The sequence below is a fragment of the Akebia trifoliata genome, chromosome 15 (genome assembly GCF_017979445.1).
Source record: "Akebia trifoliata isolate Shusen 1 chromosome 15, ASM1797944v1, whole genome shotgun sequence".
In the NCBI taxonomy this organism is placed as follows: Eukaryota; Viridiplantae; Streptophyta; class Magnoliopsida; order Ranunculales; family Lardizabalaceae; genus Akebia; species Akebia trifoliata.
The window spans coordinates 27,387,176-27,412,509 of NC_141389.1; the positions used below are offsets into that span (position 1 = coordinate 27,387,176).

Consider the following 25,334-nt stretch of genomic DNA (forward strand, 5'->3'; position numbering starts at 1 on the left):
CTTAGTTTACAAGTCCAAGAAAAAGTGGGCCAGACATAATTGTGATTAATAAGCCCCAAAGTGCATGTTATGTCGCACTTTTGTTCAGTTCAAGTCAATGCCATGTTGATCATATCTTTCCAACCATCCGATCAATTACTTTCTTTGGGATACGAACATGATCATGTACAAAAAGGGTCCCACATGAAGCCCATGATGCAATTTTCTTTAGATCTTGTGTTGGATTTGTGTTAACATCACTAGGCTTGTCTATGACAATATGGTTATAAGTCCCGTTCGACACTCAAAGTTAGGGGTCAACATTGGGAGTTACAGTTGGTCTATATGACTTAAAAGTTTCAGATTGAGTTGATTTCTTTTGAGGATGATCATTCTCATAAAAAATTTAGCCTAATCTGAAACTTCTAACCCCATCAAAAGTGATTTATAAATTAACGATAAAAAAATCATGATTCACAATTCTAAACCACTTTTGATGGGATTAGAAGTTTCAGGTTGGACTGCTTTTTTAACAAAAAATTATTCCAATCCAAAACTTTTAAGTCATATAAGACTATTGTTGTCTGTCGAACACTTCCTTATAGTTAAGTTTATACTTTCTATCTTTAACTTCTCACCTAGTCTCTAAATAAACAAAGAGAAAATCAACAAAAACCCATTATTTCTTTTTACCATATACTATCATCATTGTCAAATATTTAAATGTAAATAGTTGGGGTTGGTTAAATAAATCTTCTTCTTCGATTCAATTCTATCCAGAATCACATCTTTTATTAGTGAAGTTGAAAGTATGTTCATACATACTTTCATTATATTAGTCTTATATACCTTCAAGTCTTTTTAGAATCTTCAATTTGTATAATTTTTCTAATTGAGATTGTAATCACTTTTCGTTGATCGTAACAAAACATCCATTTTTTTTCTTAATTCATTGTCTATTTACTCCATTTTCTCAAATGCTCTCAAATTTCTCTATTGTAAAGTGGAATATGGTCATCTTTCTTGAGTGGGGCTGTGGATTAGTGTTGAGAGCATGGTTTTACAATTCATTTTGACATCTCGTCTCGAACGAGTTTTCCAATACATTTGAGACATCTCGTTCAACAATGAAAAAAATGAACGTGAAATTTTAAATCTTATCCGATACATTGACTTGTTTGTCCATCTTGTCCATGCCTGATACTGAGACCACTCGGACAATACGTCTCGGTCTCGGAATAGTTTTGAAACCATAATTAAGAGAGAGAGAGAGATGGCAACAACTAGTAAAAAAAAAGGGGGGCAGGGGGGAGGGGGGAGGGATTAAACAGGTTGGGCAAATAAAGAATGAAGGGAAGAGAGGATGGCATTTAGTGAGAGAAAGAGGAGCTAAGGGTGAGAGAGGTGGAAATAAATTTGTATTTATCAATCTGACGTAATACCCTCATTATTTTCTCAACTGTCTCAATTACTGTTGCATTAATGGAAATTCAATCCAAATGGGCTTCTTCTTTTCAATGCTTCATGGCTCGAACTACCCAACCCCACTCCTCTCTCTTCCCAAATCACCCTTCTACCTTCCCTTAATTTACTTAATTACACCATTTAAGCTATTTTTTCCTTAATTATTAAATTAGCTTTTTCTTTTTCATTTATATATATATATATATGTGTGTGTGTGTGTGTGTGTGTGTGTGTGTGTGTGACACATAATGTGTGTAGTTGTGTAGAAGATACATTATTTAATATCACAGACAGATGAGAAAGTGACCAGACATAATTGCTTTAAGGTATATTTCTATCAACTCTGAAATATGTGGACACAAATGCCCTTCTGTGCTATAAATCCATGCACTTAATTACTTCACATGGTCATTGTTAATGCAATGTGAATATGGTAATTTCTTTCTTCTCAAGAATACCCTTTATTAGCTTCTACTTTAATTATACTAGTGGGTGGTGGCGTCGTCGCACGAAGCTACAGTTGACATGGGAAGATATTCCTAAGGATTCTCAAGAAAATAAATCCCTAAGAAATTTTTACTAAAACGTATATATTTTTCCTTGTTTCTTAGACCGATGTTTGATGTTTTAACTCAAATGTGGTTCGAAGCAAGGAAATTCCTTTCATTTAAAAGTAAAGAAATCAAACATAAACAAAGACAGAGATTTAACGTGCTTCAGCTTAGTTGTCTACATGTATGGAAGGAGAAGAGAGTAGGGGACAATTGTATTCATGGTGTCTCAATAAAGAGCACATGATAGAAACATTAAGTACAATAAAAACTGTACGACAAGGTTTAAGGCTCTTCATCAAACATACGGCTGAGATAAAAGAAAAGAAAGGAAAAAAAAAAACTAGTTTCTAAAGGAATGGTACTGTTTTTTGAATAATGTTAAAGTGACCTCGAGATTGTACCTCATATCACACATCCTGACGTGAACGTATGTAGGATCCATAGTTGCTTTTCATCGAGTAATGAGTCAAAAAGCATCTATGGTTCCTACACACTTTCACATCAAGATGTGCGTCTTGAGGTCACTCTAGCACGACTCTTGTTTTCAGGGATATTTTTCTAAGAATTCTCAAAGAATCCTCCCTTACAACCCTTCCTTTGATGCTCTAATACAAATGTCATTTCAGACTAGTATGTTCCTTTCGGTGATGAGCAAACAAGATCTTGTCCCGTAAAGTCAAAGATACTAACCTCAAAGGCTCTCAATCAAATAAATGTGCCATCGTTCGAGGATTTTCTTAGGGTTCTTCAATAAAATGGATCCTAGGAAAGTCCTATTTAGCCCTAGGAAACCCTCTTTTCCCTTCCATCTCTCTCTCTCTCTCTCTCTTTTCTTTATTTATTTATTTTCCTTTATTTTTATAAACAAGCCCACTAGTAGTGTGTAATTTGTAGGTAGGTGTGAATATAGGTTTTAAACTCAAGTTGTGATATCAACCCTTTCATACTTCAACCAACTTATCATATTGGCACCTTTTTTTCGTTTAGGCGGGCCGCATATACCAACCACCCTAACACATGTTCAACATTTAAATGTAGTCATTTTATGTGGAGGGGAACATAGAGATTTGAAGGTGTGACCTGGGGAGCAAACCTGATCAGCTTTACCATTTTATCATCTCAACTAACCATTGATGGTAAGTTGGCACCTTAAAATACAATAATTCCCTTTCATCTCAACCGTACACATTGTAATTTTATTGTTTGTTTGAGGTTAGAAAAGTCCATAAAATAATTCTCACATATTTAGCCAACACACCAACATAAACCAAGATCCTTTGATCAGAAAACCTAAGCAATTGTAGTCAGCCCTGTTTACATTGTCTTCAGCAAAGGAGGACCCAAAACAAAATAGAAACACACAGACTACCATAATGATATTGCTGACATTCTATGCTAGAGAAACCAAAAAAAAAAAAAAAAGTTAAAAAACCTAAAACAAAAGGACCCCCCTAAGAAGCAAAAACTAATAGTAATATTTGAACCCATAAACATGCCTAATTCTTCCTTGTTTTCTTACCCTTCTTGTTGTTGTTGCTGCTGCTGCTGTTGTTGTGGTTGGGATTGAGGAAATCAAGCAAAACAGTGCTCTTGCATTTTGGGCATTTGGGATCTTCCCCAGACAACATCACATACATCAAACAACGTGGGCACCCCACCAACACCATCGATGTCGCTTCGGGGCTATTCGAGTGGTCACTATTGTTCAACTCAGATGACACACATGAGATCGTAGGCGATGTTGGTGACGTAGATGTCGTAACCGATGGGTTCGGTTGTTCTACAAGTGGGTTCACCCTTGGAGGTGAAAGGTTCAGCCTCAAGTCTAGCTTTGGATTCCTTCGACTCATATTTGTATAGTAGATCTCACCGGTCTAATAATAAGAAGAAATATAACAATATTTTTAAAATTTAGAATTAAATTGAATTAGTTATAAATAGTTAAAAGAAATTAAATATGAACATGGGTATGTTACCTTAAGATTGAGGAACTTTTGCCAATCACAAGGCAGTAGGCAAGGCTCCTCTAATTCGATCAGGGACGAAATGGGTTTGGGCTGAAAGAGATCAAGAGTTACTAATATGGGTCGAGGGAGATGGTTTAAGCTTGAATTAGAGACAACACCATCACCACCACTGTCACAAACATGGATTTGTTGCTGTTGTTGTTGAACATGTAAGGCCATTATATAAGGAATTGAAAGGAGAGAGAGAGAGAGAGAGAGAAGGGTTTTATTTAAAGCTTAATTTAATTATGGGGGAGAGGTGGAGGGTATAAAGAAGTAGAGAGAGAAACAGAGAGGGAAGGAAAGAAGGGGGATTGAATGGAATTGAAGGATTGATAGAAGATGAATGTAAATTTTGAGGCCAGAGAAATGTATTTATTGTAGGAAACAAATTTGCAATTACAAGGGTAGGGTGTCTTCATTCATTGCTCTTATAGTCTTAGTTTGTGCATCTCAAAAGCATCTAATCCAAGTAAAACTTATAGTCATAGTTTGTGCATCTCAAAAGCATCTAATCCAAGTAAATCAAATAAGAGTTAGATTGGATTCTATGTGTGTTTGTGTGAACTTTTTCATTTGGGTTTTAGGTTAGCTTTATATTTGAACTATAGTTTGAAGGTTAATTTAGTAATACCCCTTTCGAAATTGGTGGTATTAGGTTTGCTTTCTTGATCTAAATCAACATTAAGTACGGGCATTAATTCCTCAGGGCCACCCGCAAGAGCGTACCCTCAGTTACCTGGTGTGTGTAATGTGTAGGTGTTGTATGTGCCATGGGACTAGTCCTTGGATAAGACCATGGTCTTTGAACTGGACAAAAAGCTAGATACAGACACAATTCATTGTCCACAGGGATACTCGATTATCAAAAAAAATAAATTATCATAAGTAAAAATTTAATATCATTCACAATGATCTTTAAAAATTAAATCATTCCTAGAAAAAAAAAAAAATCAAAATTTCATCATTAACTCATCAACAAAAAGCAACCTTTGGCTTTGGGTCTAGGGCTAAACATCAATTTCTTATGGAGGTATTAGCAAATTACCCTATTGATGGAATCAACTCAATGAGCCAAGTTAGTGGATTGTCGAGTCAACTCATCAACTTGAAACTCTATTGATAAATATTATCATTTATTTTTAAATATTTATAAATCTAATTAATTTCATTTGAATCATGTCACTTTCAATTCATGGACTCAACTTCGAGTTTTAAAACTATGATTTGAACAAATTTATAAGGTGGGGGCACTTGGAGAGTGCTTTTGAAATTGGCTTTGCATGGTATCCGACATTGAAATAAGCATGCACCTTCAAAATTTTGATAAAACCCTCTTCACAAGATGACATGTGGATTTTTGTATTATTTCACATCCCTATATTTTTACTAAGACTAATGATCAAAGGACACGTTGACACATACACGGTCTGTATGCAACTGACGTGGCAAGGGTACGAAATTGTAGATCTTTTCTTTGTGTGTCTCTAAGAAAAAGATCTATGGTTCTGTGCCTTTGCCACTCAATCACGTACATTTTAGTGCGTAGGTTTATCACAACTCTTTTACTAATATTTAGAGTCGTGATTTTCTTACGCCCCCTGTGACATAGTTCCCATACGCTCCTCGACATGACATAAGCTAGAACCATAGATTTCCTCGGCATACACAATTATGCATTCCCATAAATATGTATAGTTGTGTACCCCGAGGAAAATTTATGATTCTAACAATGTCACATCAGAGAGCATATGTCAGAGGAGGGAGTCAGAAAATCATTATTCTAAGTGCAATGATTTTCTTATGCCCCCATCACAAAATCACATATCATTTGCCTCGAGATACACATATTCATAAATATTTTTCTTGTGTATCTTGAGGCAATTGATCTACGGTTATGTGATGGGGGCGTGTGTCAACATGAACCTAATATTATCAAGATTCTTTTTGTAATATTTGAGATATCTCTTAGATATGCCACGTGTAATCTAAATAAGAGGGTTCTACAGAAATTTTGAAGTGGTTAGCCGCTTCAAAGTTTTTCCCGTTTGCATAGGACTGGTCATTGGTGGGACTGATAAAGAATGAATGAGACGATATTTTGAAATTTTCAATATCTCATAATTTTCTACTTCTTTCTGATGCAGCCATGCCACAGCAAAAAGGTCTCTCATAGGTTAACAAGGTGCCACCTGTACCCATATGAAAGATGGGCCCACATGCTGTGGACCTGACATCCCATGTTTAGGTGGCGGCTCTTCGGCTTGCGAGATAAACCAGATTTTTTTATTTATTAAATACCATTTATTTATAATAATAAATTTCCTTCATTTTCTTGTGAAGATGTACTGAAAAATTCGAAATTTTCATAGAATTAAAGTTAATTAATTAGTAAAATCAATATGGACAGAAAAGCAGATACGCCTTGTAAATAGAGTAGTTGTAAGCTGTTTGCAAATTATGGCCGCCATTTTAGGTAATTTGCTTATATTTTTTTGGATAATTTTGCTACATCCTTAATTTTAGCATATATTAGAGATACACCCTTTGACTTGACCTTGGTCAACACCGTCGTAAAATTCATTATCTACAAACTTTACTCAATTCATAAAAATAAAAAAATCAAATGCCCCAAATCATGTTTCTTCAAAAATCGATCAAATACAATTACAAAATCAGATGTTTTGGTAAAGTCAACAGACAAAATTTTGATATTTATTTATTTTTACTTAAAATAAATATTTAATTTTATTTGATTATTTATAATATTTTTTTAAAAAAATTGTTTAAAATTCAAAGAAGAAGAAAAAAAAAAAAAGTAAATTACAAACGCAGTTTTATACATGATGTAGAGTGAAGAATAATATTCCAATTAATTCGTTGATTCTCAAAAGAATATCGAACAATTGGACATAAAAAACTTGTTAATTCACACAAAATACCAACCAAATGAAAATAAAGAGAAAATTCAATAAGAACATAAATTTTATTAATCAAAAAAATTTCGCATGTATTCAATTTAAAAATAGTAAAAATAACTTAAGCATGGAAATAACTATTTAATCCTAAAAGTAAGAGAGAGTGAACGGTGGGTGATTCTGACTTCAATAACTAGAGTTATTAACAAAATAATTTTTTTTCAAAATGGAAAAATAAAGTAAACGAAGGAATCATGCCTAAAAATGGAAGTTTATAGATTGCTATAGATCTTGAAGATCTCAACGTTTCCATTCAGTGCAACAAGCCCAAGTGAGTCTACATGCCCAAACTAGTAATAAAATTATAATCATTCGAGGAGGTCCCTTCTTGAATGAAAACTTCCAAAACCTCCAAGATTCATAGAAAGCTATGGACTTTCCATTTTTAAGATCGATTCCTTCGTTTACCCTATTTTTTTAGATGATTTTGTCTTTTAAGAAACGTTTTTTTTTTTGTTAATAACTTTAGTTATAGAATTCAACATCAGACACAGTCAATTCTCTTTTTACTTTTAGGGCTAAATAGTATATATTTTCATGCTTAATTCATTTTTACTATTTTAGTAATTTTATATTTTTGGATCATTTGTGTATTTTTCTAATAATATATTTTTAGTATATATTTATATCTTATTTGTGTGTGTGTGTGTGTTTTTTTTTCTAATAATAAGACTCGTTTTTAAATACAATTGGACCATATGCTTGAACATCTTGAACTTGAGGACAAGTTATTTTCACTCTAATAAGCCTAAGCGAACCCACAAACCCCCAGATGGGCAATGATGTCAAAATTATATGAGAAAATCAATCTTGAAAGGAAGTGTTAAGATCTTCAAGGTTCATAACAAGTTATGAATGATTTGTTTTTAGGTCTAATTTCTTCGTTTACTCTATTTTTTAGACATTTTTACCATTTTAATAATGTTTTGTTTTATTAATAACTTTAATTATAGAAGTCAGAATCATGTATCATTGGACTTTTTTGATAAGTTTTCAAAATCATCTTAAGCTAGATAATTTTGGCTTTTACTTTCTATTTGGGCATTTAAGATAAAAGAATTAAAAAAAAAAAAAAAAATAGTTACAAGATTTAGATTTCAAATCTCGATGAATTATTTGAAATATAAAAATAATCTACTAAGAAAGTGGTTGATGTAAAGAGGGGTGTAAATGTCATTGTACCTGTACAAGAACAATTCAATCATTTAAATACTAGTTAACTAAACACAAAATACTTTCCGTTAGTTTTAACGGTTCATCTTGGGCAAGGGAATAATTAATTTGACTTTCTTCAACTTGATACGTACACGGGTGGAGAATTTTTTAAGTCAACGTTATCCTATTTCAATCAGTATCTCACTATACGATAAATAAGAGGTAAAATGGCGTCATCTCGTGTGAATTTATAAGACTTTTTCTGATGATCGAGGGAGAGTGTGTGATAATATACTATCGAGTTGACTAAAACACAATACGCCAACCTAACAAAAACACGTGTCATATATTTTTTTTACACTAATGCTGGTTTGACACATGATTTACTGCAATTCTCACAATTCTGACATGGAGTTGCGCACATAACCATAGAAGTGTCTCCTCGTGATACGATTAAAAATAATCTACGGTTATGTGTGCATCCCATATTAGAATTGTGAGAATCCCAGTAAATCCTGTGTCACCCTAGCATGACTCTCTTTTTAAGCTGCTAACTTGATGTTTTGGACCACTTTTTTGGTGGACCTTCATAGACTCACTCCTTGATAGGTGATTTTCTAGCCATTGGATTGAAGTATTTTCGATTTGCTATAATCAAATTAATAGATAAAAATATGAAAAGTATAGTATCGATCAGAAACGATATGAAATATTGACCACAAAATGTTGAATGTTTTTTCAAATGTATCGGATTGTATTAGAATATTTTTTTCCTTGACCAAAATATTTTTCCCAAAGAGTCTGTGATTTTCGAACTCCCCCCCCCCCCCCCCCCCAAAATCTCCGGACGTGGTTATGCATAGAACCATAGATTTTCTCGAGATACACAACAACACATTCCCATAAATATGTACATTTGTGTATCCCAAAGAAAAATCTATGGTTCAAATGACATTTTATCATTTTTTTTCCTTTTTAAATGACATTTTAAGCTTTGCACAACTTCAAATGCTAGATTTTTTTTTTTGTGTGAATGGTGGATTGTTGAAATAATGAACCAATAATTATGAAGTTGGTGAATCTAAATAATGTGCCACATGGAATTAATTTTATGGAAAAAAATAATTCTGAAATGTTTATTTAATTTTAAAAAAAAATGCCTCATTAACTTTTGTCTTAAAAACACCAACTAAAGGTCTTAAATAAGTTTAAATATGGAGTAAATGAGAGACTGAAAATTTAGTAAATCTATTAAGTAAGAAACTACTTTTAGTAACATTAGTAAAAGAACTTTAATTTAGGTTTTTATGTGAGCTGACAAAGGCCATGTTCCCATGGAGTAGTCTAGCAACCAAAAAATAAAAGAAGAAAGAGTCACGATTTTCTTACTCCCCCTCTACTCTTTTGACGTAACATGTGACAGAATCATAGATTTTTTTCTCGGGATGCACAATTACACATTTCCGTAAATATGTGTAATTGTGTATCTCGAAAAGAAAATCTACGATTTTATCACATACCACGTCGAGAGACTAGAAAAGGGGAGTATTTCAAAGAGGTAGTTTGAAAATCATTATTTCATAAAGAAAAGGTATATCAGTGGACCATTTCATTATTCTTATTTATTTATTATATTGTTTAGCTGTGAATCATGGTGCCATGTTGTGAAAACTATTCAGCTATTTATGATTTAGGTGGGTGTCTTTGTAAATCCAACAACTCCAACTTATGAGTTATGAAAAGAAGAAAGTGAAAATTACATAAATAAATAATAAATGAGATTGTCGTAAAATTAAATATATATTTAAAAAATAATAATAATTGGAGTGTCTAGACTTACGTTTGAATAGGGGGAACAGAAGGGCCAAAGCCGGAACCAAGACATATGGGACCCTTCCCCAGGCATGTACAACGCCTACACATCACACACACCAGGTAAGTGAGGGAACACCCTCTCAGGTGACCCCGAGGAAATATTGCACATATTCATTGTTTATTGGATTTGTAAAATTAAATAGTTATGAAATTAGATATATTAAAATTTGTTGGTTGAATAATTTTTTAAAAATTGAGAGTTTTTTTTTTTTTTTTCCAACAATTTACAAAATTTACCACCTGTAAAATATGGTAAATTTTTCTAAAACCTTGTCACGTCATGAGTCATGACCAAGAAAAGCATGGTGAACAATTTTTTTTTTCTTCAACATCCCTTCATAAGCTATTTTGGCCCAACATCAAATTCAAGTTCATGGCTCACATTTCAATTCAGGCAATTGAGATCATTTGATTTATGATGTTATACAATTGATTGGATGATTGGAACGATACATATACCTAATTTATTGTTTGTGGTACACGGGATAATTATGTACTCTTAATAACATTAAAAATAAAAATAAAAATAAATTCAACACTCCTTCATTTCTATACATCAAGCCTCTTAAGAAAGTCCCATAGCAAAATTTCTTCGTGTATAATTTTTTTATTATTTTTTCTTAGGTAATTTCTTTCTTAAATTTCATACATATAAACATCACTAACAATTCTCGAAATAAAAAAAAGACAAAAAGAGCTAGCTTGCCAAGTTGGTTAAAGCCTAGAGTATCAATATCACAACTAGAGTTTAATACCCACCTTCGAATTGACTTCGTTGGATACTGCACTCAACACTTTGCTGACGTGACAGTGGGTAGAGAATTATAGATTTTTTTCCCCCTTATTTCTCAAGGAAAACAATCTATGGGTTTTTGTCCATTGTCACGTTAGCATAGTGTTGAGTCTAGTGTCCAACGAAATTAATTTAGAACAACTCAAAAGAAAATCTTCGAAGAAGATGTGCAACATCATGTATATTCTGAGTCGTGATTATTCGACGCTCTTTTTTTCAGACGCTCGTTCCCATCACAGAACCATAGATCCTTTGCTACGGGATACACAAGAAAAATATTTATGATTCTGTAACTACCAGGTCATGGAGCATCGGATTATCATTAGTTGCATTTTTCGGAAATTTAAGTTTTGGGTTTAGGATTTAGGATTAGGGTTTTTGAAGTAGTAAAATTATAAATTTAAAAAAAAAAAAAAAAATTTAAAAGAGTTTCTAATTTATCTTTATATGAGAAATTGGTTAGAAATATCAAATACAGTTGACTTGAAGATCTCTAATTCTCCATTACTTTTCACTCAATTTAATGGACATCTAGATTACAACTGTCATTACTAAATAAATGTAAGGACATTATAGTCATTTCACCATTAGCATTTGTTTGACTCGCTTCACGAGAAAGAGTGCCATTAACTTCTCTCTTAATTTTCGGCTTGAGAAGAGGGGATGTTTAATACACTCATCATCACGTCTACGATTAAATGGTCCTTGAGTTTGATGCGCATCATCCGCATCAAAACTCGATACAAAGTCACTAAAATTGAACACGAGTGAATATTTGACCAATCAGTGATGGACCCAAACAGAAAATGATGTTTGATTTGACCGTTTGATTTGATTATCTAAAAAAATAAATGAGAAAATCTTACATCAAAATCTTACTTTTTGATTAATAAATGGGTACTGTAAATTAAATGTGTAATGTTAAGGGGTTGGCAATTAAATTTGGAAGTCAATGATGGAGCTGGAAAGAATTAAATGGTTTTTAATTTTCAATCACCAATCACGATGTATGAAACAAGATCTAATTTAATATTATCCAGTGGTCCACGTTCCGTTGACCTTGGTTATATAAACCCTTACCTTCATTATGATGATGATGATCTCATCAAATACAAAAAAAAATCTAATTAGTTGGACTATTTGATGGTTTCTCATTAATGATGATTAATGTAATTTATCCTTGATTGGATCAAAGTTTTAAAGCTCATCAAGTCAACTTAAAACTTGGCTGAGTCAAATTGAACTTGATCGGATTGGATTTCGAGGTGATTCGGGCTCTAAACTTGATGGAACGAGCTCTCTGAGTCAACTTGATCAAATCATCGAAACGACTTGTAAACTCGATTAAGTTATTAAAAGATATGTAATAACTTCGTGGAGAGCTAATAATAATAATTTTTATTTATTTTAACACAAAAAATAATTTTAAATTATTGATAATTTTTATATATTTTTATTTGAGTTGATTCACGAGTAGGGTATACCACGATAAGAAAAAAAAAAAAAAGAGAGGCTCAAATGACACTTGAGGCATAAAATCAAATGTATGGTTGAGATGTGAGAAAAAAAACACACTTTTTCTAGACATTAAGACTGATTTCTCGGGATTCATTTTTGTGATGAATGTCCATGGTATACCCAAAAATAGTTTTCCACCTCAGTTGTACCTTTGAGGCTCTACCTAAAATACCGTTTAAGGCATAGTCACAAAGTCGGAGTATGGCTTTAAATTTGCAAGGGAAAACTTTAGAAGAAAAAATTTGAAAACGGGAAAAAACAATAAAAATAAAAGATAAAAAAATATATGAAATATATATATAATGAAAATTCATAAAATCAAATTATTATCATCAAATCTCAATTTTTTATATTTATGAGTCACCAAATTCTATTATGTATCAAATCCCACATTGAAAAAACAAGAAAATATTTAATTTTTTCTCTTGTGAGAAAAACGTGAAAAAAAAGAAAAATTTAGGAACAAAACGATGTTTTTTTCTTGTTTTTTAATCGTTAGAGATGCAAGACACATTTGTTTTAAATCATCGTTTTTTGTTACTATGGTTTGAGGTTAATAGTTCCACATGTGTGGATGCGTGGATGTGCGAGAATTGTATTTCATGTATTTCTAGTTCCGAATCCAGATCCTATACGCCTAGGGTAGAGAATCGAAACCCTCCTCCCACACCTCAATACATGTCACCTAAGCCACAATTCAAGAAAAGAGTCCATATTGTATGTACTTGGAGTGGAGGATCGAAATGCTCCTCTCACACTAATTCAAGGAGATTTAAAAAATGAGATATTATAGGCATTACTTCCTTGGATTGTAGCTTATGTGGCATGTATTGAGGTGTGGGAGGAGGATTTCAATCTTCCACCCCAAGTGGAGAAGAACCCAAAGAAAATTATGAAAAAAGAGATATTTTAATTTCTAAGATTACGGCTTTCATGGCATATATTGAGGTGTGGGAGGAGGGTTTCAATCCTCCGCCCTAAGTGTATAGGGTCCAGACTTAGTCCAGATTTTGTACATCTAAGTGGAGGATTGAAACCCTCCTTCTACACCTTATTACATGTCACGTAAGTCACAAACCAAGTGAATTATGAAAATGAGATATTTTAGGTTTTAATTTATAAACTGGCATATATTGAAGTGTGGGAGGAGGGTTTCAATCCTCCACCCTAAGTGCATAAGATCCGGACTCATGAAATTTTGAAAGGAGATATATTTTAGGGTTTAACGTATAAGATTGTGGCTTATATGGCATGTATTGAGGTGTGGGGGGAGAGTTTCATTCCTCCACCTTGGGTGTATAGGATTCAGATTCTTCTAGCTCTACCTACCAAGAATTTAAATTTGAAATCAAATCCGTAACGACATGATTTACTTGTGGAGCGCCCATTAAGCCACTATCACATCATCAAAACTCGTGTTTGGAAATGACAAATTTTTTAACTATAAACTTGATGCAATCCTCTATCCAGGCTTGGTGCCAGTAATGTAGCGTAAAGAAAACATTTAGAGAGGCAGTGGTGACAATTGTCTCACCTTATATTCCAAATATTGGGGTCGAGAGTGATTTTACAATGTCTTCATTTTTTTTTTTTTTTGTACAAGTCATGAAGACTAACATCAATCCTATATTTAGGTCTTGTTTTGGTAAAAAGTAGTTAAAAAGAAAGTAATTTTATAAGGTAGAAAGTAGTTTCTTTTAAGATATTTTATTTTTAAAAATAATTTTCTAAAATGAATTCAAACTTATTTTAAATTTTCAATCTTTTTTTTTAAATTACTTTTTTAAATATATCCAAACAGACTCTTGCAAGTTTTCTATGTATGCAAGAAATAAATTTCAAATTTAATTTTTTTGTAGGTTTTGGAGTCATCACAAGGTACCCAACGAGGACAAACTTAGATCATCCCAAGGTGGCACTATGCTTCGGGTGGATTTACAATGGGGACACTTGCCCCATAAGAATTTTCAAACTCTAAGAATGCATGGGCGATTGTGACTGATAACGACGGCGTATAAAAAAAATATGTCATTATTACCCTTATAATTTATTTTTATTTTTATTTTTTTTCATTTTTTTATTTTTTTACTTGCACCCACAAAAATAACATTTCACTCTTAGTTGCCTTTAGGAAAATATTTCCACTCTAGGTTGTCCCTCCCCCCGGGTTGGCAAAATCTTGGCTCCGCCCTGGGTTTGGACTTGTGTTACAAGATTCATTTCTATTAGACTGAACCATGAACATGTACAAAGCAAACCAATTTTCGATATAATTTGTACTAGGCATGCGACTATTAAAATAAATAAATTAAAACCATGTATTAAAACAAATAAAAAAATATTAAAAAAAATCAAATTCAAGACCAAATATGAAGACACCTGAAACTCAACTCAATAAAAAACATAAAATAAAATAAATTCAAGGCAAGTATCACACAAAAATTGATCTCAAATTCAAAATTTTTTTTGAAAAAAAGTCATGTATGACTCTTTCATTCTTTTCTATCGTTTGTTTGGATAGAACGTAGAGAGTAGGTATGAACAAAATAATTTTGGGAGAAAGTAACTTTTAGAAAATATAAAATAATTTCATTTTACTTTTTAAGAAGTTAATAGTTTTTTCACTTTTGAAATGAATTCAAGCAAATTTTTTAACTTTCAAAAGTTAAAAAAAAAAAAAAAATTTACCTTTTTTTTTTTTATGCGTATCAAGAATTGATCAACCTATATAGAGACCAATCTATTAAGTCCTTAGTATACGAATTAAAAAAATTATTGGCGAAGAGGGAGACAGGTTGATTGGTACATTATTTTGAAAGATTGATAGGTTGATGGATACATGGTTCATATCCAATAACGATATTGCCAAATGATCCTAATCGTTACTGTATTTCGGAAAAAAGAGGTAAAGTAGCAAACCTTTTAACAATGGAGGACGAAGGACTACGAACAATGGGTCCGACTTTGAAGGAACCCTCCTTGTTAAAAGACACATCGTTTGGAATTTATTTCACACCCCTACATTTCTGTTAAAATTTGAAATTCCTCATTGAAAATGCCCATGTAATCCAATGGAGAGAGTTCCTTCAAAATTTAAAAGTAGGCTGCCAGTTTCAAAGTTTTTTTCACGAGTAGAATTATGAAATGGATTCAATTTTGGGTTTGGGCTGATTTGATGGCCGTAAGAGAAAGAAGTACAAACTGTCACAAAATTCTTCAATTTTTTCCAAAAATTCCATCAAATAAGGACCAATCAATTGATCAACGAATCGATTAATTATTCAGCGATACCATCATTCTCCTTCTTTTTCAAAATCTCATTAAACATTCTTTTATTTTCTTACTTTAATATAAGATAAGAAACTTGATTTTTCCCTCGTAATCTTCAACTTCTAGCAAAAAAAAATTTTACCCTTCAACGTCAATATTTTATTTTCTTCAATCTTTAAACCTCAAGAACAAGATACCATTTTTAGGGAGGTTGAAGATTACAGATTTATGAATTAAAGAAACCTCAAAAACATCATCTATATAATCTCTAATTTTTTTCCTCTTAAAAAAATTAAAAAAAAAACTTTCTCGGATTTATCCAAATTAACCGCCTAAATAATTACCAAATCCAAACTTGGTCTATTTAAATTAGAATGAGTTAAGGAAAGCCAAAACCAGGCAATGATCTATATGAAAGTCAAATATTTCCATTAAACCAGAACATGAACACATTCAATGTCCACATACCTAACGGTTGGTGGGAAGAGTTTGACCATCTCAATGTTCCATCCATCCCCCAAAAAGGGGGGAGAAACATTCAATATTTTCTAAGTCTATTTTTCTGATTTGGATCATAAATCCTCAAAATTATGAACCCAACGTCTTGTTATTGCTATTTTGGGTTTTCTCCTTAATTAGTGACAATTGCCCCCCCCCCCCCCCCCCCCCCCCCTCGCCCCATTATCTGTGGTATAAAAAGGTAAAACGATAAATTTGAAAGAGTATTATTGAAAAAGGAAAAATAATATAAAAAATTATAAGGTATTTTTAAAAAGGGGTAAAAAAGAAATGACAATAAAATTGGGGGTATTCTTGAAAAGGGAAAGAAGATAAAAGACAAAAGAGAAGGGATGAACATCCTCGAAATAAATTATTTATAGGATATAAATCTTGAGAAAAAAGAGGGGCAAATGTCCTATTTTGTTATATACTAGAATTCACTCGTGTCATAGGTACGACATGGGCATTCTCTTTGGGATTAAAGGGTTAAAAGCAAAAGAAAAATAAAATCAAGGGGTATTATTAAAAATATTGAGATTAAAGGGTAAAAAATAAAAAACAATATAGTGGATTAAAAGAGAAAAAATGAAAATCTAGTAAAGATAGAGAGAGTGAGCAGAAAGACAATACAGTGGATTCCACTAAAACTATAATTGGATGGGATGTTTATTCTAATTGTATGAAAGTTTATCCACGATCAGGACCAGTAGACTCATGTAAAAGGAGCTCATATGCTCAAACATAATCCCAACCATGTAAATGTGAAATCCAATAATCGGAATAAAAGATGTGTCCCAAGAATATATAATGAATCCCTAACATAAATCTCAATAATTAGATTTCACATTTACATGGTCAATTATGTACGTGAGCAATGAACATAGGAGTTCAATTTCATGCGTCTAATGATCCCAATAACAAAACCTGTATTTTCAGCTTTCGAAAGGCCTCGAATATGGCCTTCCTTATCTTATTTGCTCAAACACGATCTCACTAGAATGATACCTGTTATGTAAACACATTCTCTTTTATAACTTATAATGGATAATATCTCTTAAGATCAAATTGATTTTGTTTAACTTACAATTGATAATATTCATTCCTATCCAATACCCATAATTTATTTGCATTGATTGATACAATTATTCATTACAGATATTTACACTTGTTATAGAGGTTTTCAGCGATTTTTTGTGCTTTGAGCTGAAAAAGTTGGAAAAGGGCGTTTGTTGGTAACAGCTTATGCTTCAATAGCTTTTGCGAGAAGCTCAAAATTACGTTTTTGAGAAACCTTCTTGGGGTTGCTTTCACACACGAGCCACTATGAGAAGTTAACACCAAAAAAACATATGGGGTCATTCTTCTTAACTCATCGATCAAACAACAAAATCAATTTGACCTCTCTCTACTACTTCTTCATCAACTTCTATAATAAACAAGATTCTCCTAGACTTGCACCTTCCCAAACTTTGGGCTTTTGCTTCTCCCAAACATAGAATCCTAAAGAACTGAAATCTGTAACAAACAAACCCTTACAATTGATAGTATTCTCTCCCATCTAGTATTTGAGATTTTCTCATACTTGAAAGCTTTTAGACAAATTCCATAGCTGAGACAATATTTTAATTTTTTTTTCCTTTTTGTGTGTGTGTCTGTGTGTAAACAAGGCTTGAACCTGTGACCTCAAAGTGGGATTACAATAGGCCTATCAAGAGAGCTACATTCAAGTAAAAAATATCTTGACAAGATTTGAATCAATAATTATCAATTTCACAGTATTATTATATCATTGTTGGCTTTATTGCTTCTAAGTTGCAATAAATCATTAATATTTTATTTCAATCAATTTTTTTCTTGTAAAAAGAAACTTATTGCCTACTTTATATCATTGCTTGTTGGACACAAAAGCATGGGACGACATTGGATCTTAAAAGAACACTCTAAATGCACAATTATGAATTGGTTCAGGTATAAAGTTTGGCACATAAAGCTGATAACAACTACTAACAAGGATTTTAAAACCACACCTTCAAGTGATGTCTCTCCATCACATGGGGAAATCAAAATATGTCATAAACAAAGAGAGAAAAGGGATCAATTTTAAATTCTTAACTTAATGAAACTTCAATTCCTCAACTCCCATACTTGATGAAGTATATATGCAGAAACATTAAGTGATAGAGGCCTTGAAATTAGCTTACAACTGTTTCTCTATGTAGAAGAGAGTGAGAATTGAAATCCACAAATTAAGAGCTATTAAGAACATTCAGAATCCACAAATTAAGAGCTATTAAGAACATTCAGAAAATGGTGGTTGTAATGCTTATACAGCCTGTAATGTTTACAGTGTATCTCTTTGCATTAACCTATGGCAAGATTCAATGTCATTTATCAAAGATGTACATGTCCAAATAGTCGAGAGTCCAGTCTTTCTGATTGTGGAAGTTGTTGGAGTTGACGACAGCCATGCACCACTTGTATCGGTGTTCTTGCGGACACCAACACCCTTTTCTTTCAAGAGGATTCACAACATGTCAAGCCCCGATAAGATTATTACCTTTGTATCGAACTAAATCACATTAATGGAGCCTCGAACTGGTATGAGTTGTCAACTTAGACCTTTACCCAAGCATTGTCCCAAGGTGTCTCCCATGCAACGAGAGCCTTTAGAAAGCATGGAATGCTCATCGTGACTGCACGTCAAGAGGTTGGATACTATGTCTTTAGAGATGTTAGGACGTTATGTACTCTACGATGCATCAAAATAGTAGGGCAAAGTAAGAGATAAAACTTTGACCATTATTCAACACAAATATTGTATAATTTTAAGAAGTGCATATAGAAATATTGCAGAGTCCAATAATTTGGAAAATGTTTGGCGTTCTACTTGGAGCACATATTTTAGTAGGATGTGGCCCCCCACCAGGACTGGGTGGTGCAAATTCATGGGCTACTAATATGATTTCTCTATTTGTTATTTACGAAACGAAAGATGTTATGCACAGATCAGATTCGAGTTCCTATTAGATTATCCTATATAGTCAAACAGATGATGATCATCATTTGATTTCTTATGTTGGGCTCTAGGGCGAGTAATCAACTTTCGCTTAGTAGAGTTGCGAGGAATTGAAGAGTTACAACTTTATCAAGGTGGATGTTGCAAACACTCCCAAACAGATCCCAAATGCATCCAATTCGATTAAAAAAACCTACCTGTCAACGTTGACCGAATTTTCAGAAGGAATAACAAAGTGTCTCCCAACTAAACAAGCTCGAGTACTCCCACAGTTGACAAAGGAGTTCACACCCTATAAACATTGCCACCCCCTCAGAAAGCTAAGGTTATCATGCCCCCTAAATACAAAGTCATCCGATCAGTTAACCATCCTATTTTCTTACATGTTCCACCTTAATTTTAAGTTTCCATCAGATCACTATGAGATTGGTCAACGTTGCGAACAGTGTTGTCAAATGCCGTCCTATACCCCCCAAATTATGCTATCTGCCAACATGCGATGGCATATTTTTTTTCAAATTTCTTGCAGCATATGCAATGTGCGAAATCACATATGCTAGTAAACAACATTGGTTGCAAAATACTAATTACTAAGTACCCTCCAAAACAAATGGAGTTTGTCTATTAACAAGAGATCAATGGAGAATAATGAGAATTTGAAATTATAGGATTTGTGGGTAATTTGAAATAATGTGGATCTTACATGCAAGAGAGAACCTTACAGAGAAACTAAATCGCTTGGACATAGAAACAAAGGCTTAGTACTTGAAAATACAAAACAAATTGAATACGGGCTCGCAACAGCCTTGATTAGCCTTCCAGGATTTGCTGCCGCTCAAGTTTGGTTATATTTTCATTCAACAGACTGGCAGTGTCATTTAAGGTATCGTTACTGCCTCTACATTGTAGCAACTGCTCCCTAAGATCCCTCACAAGCTCACTGAGTCTCTGAATGTTCTTCTCTTGGGATAAGATGATCTGATATTGTCACAAACAATTCATGTATCAAGTATATTAAACAATAAACTACAGAACTTGGATCAAATTGACCTTTAGTAGAATCATATATGTTTTGAAGTACATATAATTTATTAAAGCACCTATAATTCATAGTTGGTCAAAATAAAGCAAAAGTGCGCTACTGATCATGTGAACCCAAAAGTGAAGAGACGCCTTTATTGAGAGAGGCAGACGAGATTAATCGATAGGAGCCAAAGTGCGCTATTAGGGTTTAATAGTTTGGAGTAGAGTCCATGACTTTTCTCAGTGTCTCTGTTTCTCAAACAACAATAGTACATGCACGATTTGAAGTTTGTGCATGCAGGACTTTGATCAAACAAAATACATGAATAATGATAAAAAGATAATACAATGAAATAATAACTAATTATAATAATTTCTCGAAGGTTAGTTCAAGACCAACCAATTTGTGTAGAGCTGATATTCTCTTAAGCTGATTGTGTGTATCTGATATTTAATGGGCATTATCACACTTCTGATATGAGATCTTGACTCTTGAGGATATAGGTGCTTGGATCAGTCTAATACTCGATGAGAACCATAAGAGTTTCTACGATGTAGTGCAGAGCCACGGAGTCTATTCTTGGTTACCTTTTTAGATTTCAATTATAGGGGGAAAGAAGGCCTATTTACAGACAAAAGACACTGACTTTTCATGCATGATCAAATCCATGAACCATGCCATCTACTTTTCGTTAAATGATAGATATAGTTTGTTTATCTTTCCTCAGATTAGTGTTGGATGTACAGTGAAGTAATCAAACCCTTAATAAATTTATACTTTTTCCACACACAAAAAGGTAATCAAACCCAACTTGTTGCGGATAGTAGTTCCTCATGAGTTGTTTTGTACCATCATGTTCACTTGGGTACTTTTTTTTCGTATCGTGGCTATCCCCACCCTTCGGGTGAGACTAAAACCACAGTCACAGGCACTGCCCCCTCGGAAAGTCCTACATGCAACCGGACCCTGGAGGGTGGCCCCAAGAAATTCATTGCTTCGTGGGTTTTGAACACTTGACCTAATGTTCACTTGGGTACCTGAATGACTCATGATAAACAGAACAGTAAGCTTGCTTATAAGGAAATCATGTCACATTCAATACCTCTAGCTGTGTATGTCAAGTATGTTTTCATTTCAACCATAGATATGATGATTATACCAAGGGTGCATCAATAAATCCCAAAAAGAGGTTAGTATAACTCCTTCACATGATGCGTGTATCCCCCACATATATGGATGAATTGCAGTTATTTTAAAACACATAATATCAGGCAAAACAACACGATAACTAAAGTCACTGGATTGTGATAAATTCTATGGATTTTAGACTTCTAATAGTATCAAGGACAATATGATCTGATTAGTCCTGTTAACAATAATGTATGCAAAATAGAGAAACATGCTGAAGTCCATCATCACATACTCCAATAGTTATTTTTATGGGTAAGCTGGACTTGAACGCATAACCTCAAAGTTGTTTTGCAATGTGTCAAACCAACTGAGCTATGGATCAAAGCCACAGTAGTAAGTATTATTAGAAACATATTAAAGATCATTATGTTGACACTGATTAAAGAAAACAAAACAAAGGGAAAAAAAGTAAGAAATATCATTATGTTGAGATCATGCCAAATGGTTGGCAGATGATAGGCATAAACTTCTGGCATGAAAAACTCATAGCTTTGATAATGGAGGATTGCTGGATTTAGAAGCATTTGAATTTAACCACCTCGGATTTAGAAACTTCTTGCACGGACAAATAACTTCAAAATGAGTTAAGAGTTTTTGAGATTAAAGCCCAAGAATGCTTGAATCCATGTGAATGAGATACAAATAATGGAACGTTGAGTAATCTAGTAAAATATGAACCATCGCATAAAGATTCATGAATATGTTGAATTTTTCTTTTTGTCTGAAAATAAATCAGAACAACAGAATTTCAATACCATCCAAACCTATGTTACCTATTTTGTCTGAAAAATAAATTAGAACAACATGATGAACTGCAAACCACTTCGCAATTCAATTCGCACATAATTCGTGAAAGTAATGAACCAACTGTACTCCTTTATTTTTGTTGATATTAGAGATGCCCCTCCCTTGTTTTGTCACTATTAGAGTCCATTATTTTGTTATTGTTAGATATACCTTTTTGAAAAATAATATTCCCACCACCTTTCTCAAATTTAGAAAGACCCTTTGACCTGGGTCATCTTCTCTAATTAATTTAAATGACCTAGATACCCTTTATAAAAATACCTCTATGAACCAGGTTCTTTCTAGAGTAGCAAACCATGAATAACGAACCCAAATTCGAATTGAGCGAATTAGCAAACTAGTTAACATAGATCCAAACCATTGATAAACATTATTTTCCTAAGGGAACAATGAAAAAGAATCTTTTAGTTACCAAATGTTGCAATTTTACCCTCAACCTCCTTTTTTTATTTATTATAGGTAAATGCTTTGTTAGTACAGGAATATTGTTAATTGTTAATCGTTAGTATAAGAAGTATGGGTTCAAGTGGTTTGCACCTAGGACCTAGGAATAACCTCCACAAGTCTTACCACTTAGCTAAGTGGCACTTCTTACCCTCAAGATACTATGCTATAATGAAAAGTTACATTATATCTACGAACATGTCGAGTTTATGCCCATACGCGTGGAAGCATCATGTGCATGTTTCTTTGAGTACATATATCTTTAAAAAAATGCAAAAAAAAAAAAAAAAAGCCTAAGAAGCCAAAAAAAAAAAAAATTGAAAAAATATATATAAAGAAATTAACAGAATTAGCAAAGAAATTTAAATATTTAAGAATTACCTTTTCTTTTACAGTTTCCTCCCGCAAAGAAAACTGTTGCTGCTTTTGGGGAATACTCGGACTTCCTTCGACTTCATTCACAATTTGTTGTTTCCATTCAAACTGGGATGTGATTATGAGTATCAGCAACAGGAAAACAAACACGATGGGTCTTGACATCGTTACTAGAAGCTCTCACATAACCTGAAAACAGCTAACACATAAGTATTGTAATCCCTAAAAAACTACAACGGAGGATATCAAAGCTTCTGATCTCACATTTTATAGGAATCAAATTAAAACAATTCAGTATATAATAAAAGGAATTTTTTTTTCCCAATTTCACATTTTCCATCAAGAAAAACTACAAATCAAATTTACAGATTTACAAATCTCTCTCCCTCCATTTGAATGCTATAGAAACTAAGGATGAGTACCAATTACTTCTTTTTTTGGCCTCTAATGTTATTCGAGGCAAACATGAGGTTCTCATCAATAAATCCCAAAAAAAAAAAAAAAAAACTAGAAACCGAAACACAGTTATTGATCGAGCTCTCTCTCTCAATAGCAGTGACTGCCGAATTTGGCGTCAAAATAGAATTTTGAGAATCATAAACCATAGATTTCCTGTGAAGCACACGTTTTGCCGAACACTAAACACTTTTAACCTAATTGGCCGAAATTCATCTCGATCAAACTCTCTTTGAACAGCAATAACAACGAAATATTGCATCAAAACCAAAATTGAAGTTGCATAAACCTTAAAATACCCGTAAAGCATAAAATTTACTGAAATAATTTTAATGAACTTGTAGCGGCATATACCCTAAAATACCCGTGAAGAATAAAATTTACTAAAACAAACTGTTAAAACCCTAATTTTAATGAACTTGTAGTAGCATAAACATTTATTCCATTTTCAATCAACTAGGAGAAACGAAACTCTAGGTTTGGCGAATCAAATTCAACGAGAAAACTTACAGATCGAAGCTCGATACGACCAGCATCACAACAAATGACTGGACTTCCACTATCTGCGCTCAATCTGGATCAAATTTCTTTCTTCATCACTGAAACAATTCGATTCTCTGTAGCAAATTTGTCTCCTTTTCTGTTCCAATTTCTGTCTCGAAATGGGGTTTTCGGCTCGACGCACAATTAGTTTCGTACTCGCAGACTTTCATGCTCGTTAATTAGAACTTCTATTGCCACACTAACTTTTACTTAGAGCACACAAGATGTATATTAAGTTAAGCTGGCATCGTGGAGATCTTTCAAACCCCATACTTAAAACACCAACTGAGATCTTCTCTCTCTCTCTTTCTAGCCCGAACCCTAGGTATTTAGCCCCCAAGCCCAATTTTATTTTATTAATTCTTGAATTTGGATCGAATCGGATAGATTTTGGATTGGACAAAGTCTTAAGCGGATCAGATTAGGTTAAAGGATATATTAATCCGATCGGATCAAATATGGATGATAGAGTAATAATTTCGAATCGATAGCGGTTCAATACTCATTTGGTACTGAATTGACCCATTGCCAGCCCTAATATTAACGTATAATATGAATTGGTGTGCTTTTAATAAAAGTTGGTATGATAATAGAATCTCTTTGATTAATTTCTTGGGACAATGACTGTGAAGGACTTTTTATTGAGAAGATGTGTCAAATAGTCCTTTACTAAATAATATGAGTCATTTAAGTCCCACTTAACAAATGGTCTTGTTAACACGTGCCCTTGGGAACAAGCACCTGAGGGTATCTTTGGTCACAAAAAATATTTTTTGAGAAGAGTTTTGATATAAAAATCAAATCCCAAGATGTATTTAATGAACTAAGGGCACACACTAACATAATCTGAAATACCCTTTTAATAACTTTGCAAAATGGTTTGAGCAAAACAAATATACAATATCAAATAAATACTTGACTAATTTAGTTGTTTGTTAATATTTATGTGAAAAATAAAAAATATTTTTATTATTTATTAAATGTTATTCATAAATTCAACATAATTTTTTTTGACTCATTTAAGTCGACTTGCTAATTTTTGAATTGATTCAATTCGATGAACATTTAAGTCAAAATTTTAAATTATATTTTAATTAATAAAAATTATTTATATATTTGAATAAATCTAACATATATAAATCAAATTAGTTTGATGATGATGACCATACTCATCTCTACCGTCATCTTTCTTGTGGTCATCATCCATGTGTATTAAAGATTACTAGTTTTGAGAAGAGAAAACACAGATTTTTCTTTTCATTGTTCTATAAGAGATTACCATAGTTAAAGGACTTGTCATTCATTTTAAAACATAAGAGTACTTCAAATATTCTCACATAAACATGTTACTTTAAACTTTAAAAATCGTTGAAAGGGTAATTATG

At 32.9% G+C, this 25,334-nt stretch overlaps 2 protein-coding genes across 2 annotated transcripts; both read right to left on the reverse strand.

Moving 5' to 3' along the window:
* Positions 1–3,281: 3,281 nt before the first annotated feature.
* Positions 3,282–4,398, reverse strand: LOC147384958 (protein GL2-INTERACTING REPRESSOR 1-like). The gene is made up of 2 exons (XM_086425949.1): positions 3,974–4,398; positions 3,282–3,871 (listed from the first exon to the last, which is right to left on the reverse strand). Exons 1-2 carry the CDS (start codon positions 4,181–4,183, stop codon positions 3,494–3,496), a joined length of 588 nt encoding a protein of 195 aa, XP_086282075.1. The 5' UTR covers positions 4,184–4,398; the 3' UTR covers positions 3,282–3,493.
* Positions 4,399–19,748: 15,350 nt separating this feature from the next.
* LOC147384959 (uncharacterized) lies at positions 19,749–24,170 on the reverse strand. The gene is made up of 3 exons (XM_086426483.1): positions 23,917–24,170; positions 22,957–23,139; positions 19,749–20,087 (listed from the first exon to the last, which is right to left on the reverse strand). The coding sequence occupies exons 2-3, from the start codon at positions 23,113–23,115 to the stop codon at positions 19,920–19,922; spliced, it is 327 nt and encodes a 108-aa protein (XP_086282609.1). The 5' UTR covers positions 23,116–23,139; positions 23,917–24,170; the 3' UTR covers positions 19,749–19,919.
* Between the last annotated feature and the right edge of the window lie 1,164 nt (positions 24,171–25,334).